Source organism: Eretmochelys imbricata, chromosome 14 (genome assembly GCF_965152235.1).
Source record: "Eretmochelys imbricata isolate rEreImb1 chromosome 14, rEreImb1.hap1, whole genome shotgun sequence".
In the NCBI taxonomy this organism is placed as follows: domain Eukaryota; kingdom Metazoa; phylum Chordata; order Testudines; family Cheloniidae; genus Eretmochelys; species Eretmochelys imbricata.
This window is the reverse complement of record NC_135585.1, coordinates 28,506,980-28,510,233: the sequence shown is the minus strand read 5'-3', so window position 1 is coordinate 28,510,233 and position 3,254 is coordinate 28,506,980. Positions and strand designations below refer to the sequence as shown.

Here is a 3,254-nt window from a genome sequence, read left to right as displayed (position 1 = left end):
CTGTGTCAAAGGGATAATTACTGGAAGGTCAAAATTGAATGAGCAGCAGAGCTGATAGCCACAGTTGATATGTTGTGCACACCAGCACCTTTAGTCTCAGAGTTGAACCACCAGTTAAAGCCAGTCTATCTCAATGTTGCCAAAAGACATACAGGAGGTAAATGGGACTAGAACCCATATTTCCAGGATTTCCTTGGAAGTTAACAAGATAGACACAGGACCAGGATTACAAAGGGTTTAAGCACCTAAAGAAGAAGCAAGGTGCCTTTGGGGATTTACAATAGCATCTGAGCAGGTTAGGTGCTATCTTTTAATGCTGGCCCACAGATAACACAGAAGCTTGGCTGGAATCAGGGAACCCTGGTGGCGATTGTACTCCCTGTGTTATGCTGGGGTCAGACTAGAGGGTCTGAATGGCCCTTTTGGCGTTATCACCTTTGTTTCTGTGCCCTTGCCTCTGAATCTCTGCTTCTGAGCTCTGCAGGGCTCCAGGGCATGAGTCCTGCTAACCCTCAGGAAATAGATATGGATAAATCACCTTCCTGCAGCATCAGTCCTTTAATGTCAGTGCAGCTCAACGCCAGCTACTCACAGCTCGTCTGCAGAGAGCAATCGGTTTGAGCCTAGTTCAATCGCAGAATGAGGCTGAAAGGATTCTCAGATACCTGTGCCTTTGGCTTCTAGATTCTGCTATATAGATAGATAGTGACCAAAAAATCCTAGTGCTGGATGACTGAATGTGTCTTCCGTTGGGAAAAAATCCACAAAGGCTAGCACAGGAAGTTTGCTATTTCAATTAAATGTGTTGGGGGATCAACATACAGGGAAGAATTAAGATGATAAATATGAATTACAATACGAACTGGTGAAGACCTTTCCCATCAGTTTAATCAAATACCTACTGCTGACTGGAATTTTTCCTCCCATTAGGAAAATTTTTACTTTTCACTGAAAACCCTAAATCCATTTCCCCCCACCACCACCCCAGTTTTTGGCAAATGAAAACTTTCTGCTGAAAACTGATTTTTTTTATTCCAAAACCAATATAGTTTGTTTTTTTAAGTTTTCATTTTTTTTTTTTACAAAACAATCCCAAAATGTTTGAGAAAAGCAGACAGATTCTGAGATGTGTTATTTAGCTTAAAAACCAATCTCCATTAAAAAGAACACAGCTGAAAATTTCCAACCAGCCTCTATGCACAGAGCTTGGGGTAGAAAAATGACAGATGAGCTGCTATTTACGATGCTGGGTGAGTCAACATCATATTGCCCTGCAAAGTGAGAATCAGGCTGTGTTAGAATTTTAGTTGATCAGTTTCATACCCAAGTTGTGAGAATTGTTGGGTTTGGAGTGTGCTTTGTTCCATCCTTCATATTGCATTTTATCAAGCCACACCTTGGGCCAAATCCTCAGATGAGATAAAGTGACGAAGCTCCATTGACTTTAAAGGAGCTGACCTAATTTACACTAGTGTGGTAACGTGACTCATTGATTGTCAGAGGCGAGGAGCACTAACAACACCTACTCATTGTAAGTGATGAGTTCTGTGCACCTTTGACATTCATAGAATGAGATATTAGGGAAAGGGGAATCAGGGCCATTCCCTCTGTCGCTCTAATCCTGACCATTGTCTTTCTCATTCCCTCCACAGACATTGCACAGTGTACTGCGGAAGAAAATGTCCAACCAAACTGCCGTGACCGAGTTCCTTCTCCTGGGATTCTCTGACATTCGGGAGCTGCAGATTTTACACTTTGTGGTGTTTCTACTGCTTTACCTGATATCCCTGCTGGGGAACCTTCTCATCGTCACAGCCATAGCCCTTGACCGCCACCTTCACACCCCCATGTACTTCTTCCTGATGAATCTGTCCATCCTAGACCTCGGCTCCATCTCTGTCACCATCCCCAAATCCATGGCCAGTTCCCTCACGAACACCAGATCGATTTCTTATTCTGGATGTGTTGCCCAAGTCTTTCTCTTCTTCTTCTTCGCTTCAGCAGATTTTGCCTTACTGACCATCATGGCGTACGACCGATACGTCGCCATCTGCCAACCACTGCAGTATGAGACAGTGATGAACAGGACAGCATGTGTCCAAATGGCAGCCAGTGCCTGGATCACTGGTATTCTCTCCTCTGCACTGCACACTGGGATCACGTTTGAAATCTCCTTCTGTGGAGGCAACGCGGTGGATCAGTTCTTCTGTGAAATCCCCCAGCTCCTCAATCTCGCCTGCTCTGACTTGTACCTCATTGAAGTTGGGTTTCTCATCTTTAGTTCATTCTTAGGCTTAAGCTGCTTTCTTTTCATCATTGTGTCATATGTTCAGATCTTCAAAGCAGTCCTGAGAATCCCCTCTAAGCAGAGTGAGCATAAAGCCTTCTCCACCTGCCTCCCTCACCTCACCGTGGTGTCCTTGTTCTTTAGTACTGCTGCCTTTGCCTACCTGAAACCCACCTCCAGCTCAACCTCACGTCTGAATCTCATAGTGGGTGTTCTCTATTCTGTGTTGCCACCGATGATGAATCCGATCATCTACAGCATGAGAAACAAAGAGATCAAAGGTGCACTGAGTAAACAGATTGGTTGGAGGTTATTCACTAAGAACAAAATGTCCATATGTCTCCTTCGGTAGCAATTTCATTCTGTATTTCTTTATAAATAAAATCTGATGACATTATTGCCTCCATAAGAAAATACTGTGCACTCTGTTTATGCGGAATTGGGTATTTGCACTAGTACAGATACAGACAAACATGACTCAGGAAAAAAAGGAGTTTCTATAGGTTTACACCAATGTAAATAAGATTGGAATATATCATATACTGCTACCGATCACCATACCACCTGAGACCCTTGCCTATAAAATCAGTAGTCATAGCAGAGTCCCTGGTGAGGTCTTTGGCTCTTCTTATATTTTGGGATAAAAACTCAGATGGAGGTATCGATGCATTTGTTTTTTGTTTTTTGTGTTTTTTGTTTGTTTGTTTGTCAGATTTTTAGCTTATTTTTGCTTAACTGGTGGATTGGTGGTTTGGTTTGTTTGTTTGTTTTAGGAGGTTTTGGAGGTGGAAAGGCCTGAGAAGATGGTGAGCGTTTGGTGAGATGGGATTTTCAATGTTTGTCCCTTCTTGGGAGTATCCATATGTCATCTCTTTGATGGGGTTTTCTGAGCGAACTAAAGGTTTGCTCCCCACAATGACAAAAGTGTGCAAAAGAGGATTATGCATGGCTTAGTTCCCACTGACAT

General features: G+C 43.0%; 1 protein-coding gene across 1 annotated transcript; it reads left to right on the top strand.

The window, feature by feature from the left end:
* Positions 1-1,679: 1,679 nt before the first annotated feature.
* On the top strand, positions 1,680-2,639 carry LOC144274405 (olfactory receptor 14A16-like). Its single transcript, XM_077833206.1, has one exon. It carries the CDS (start codon positions 1,680-1,682, stop codon positions 2,637-2,639), a length of 960 nt encoding a protein of 319 aa, XP_077689332.1.
* Positions 2,640-3,254: the final 615 nt, after the last annotated feature.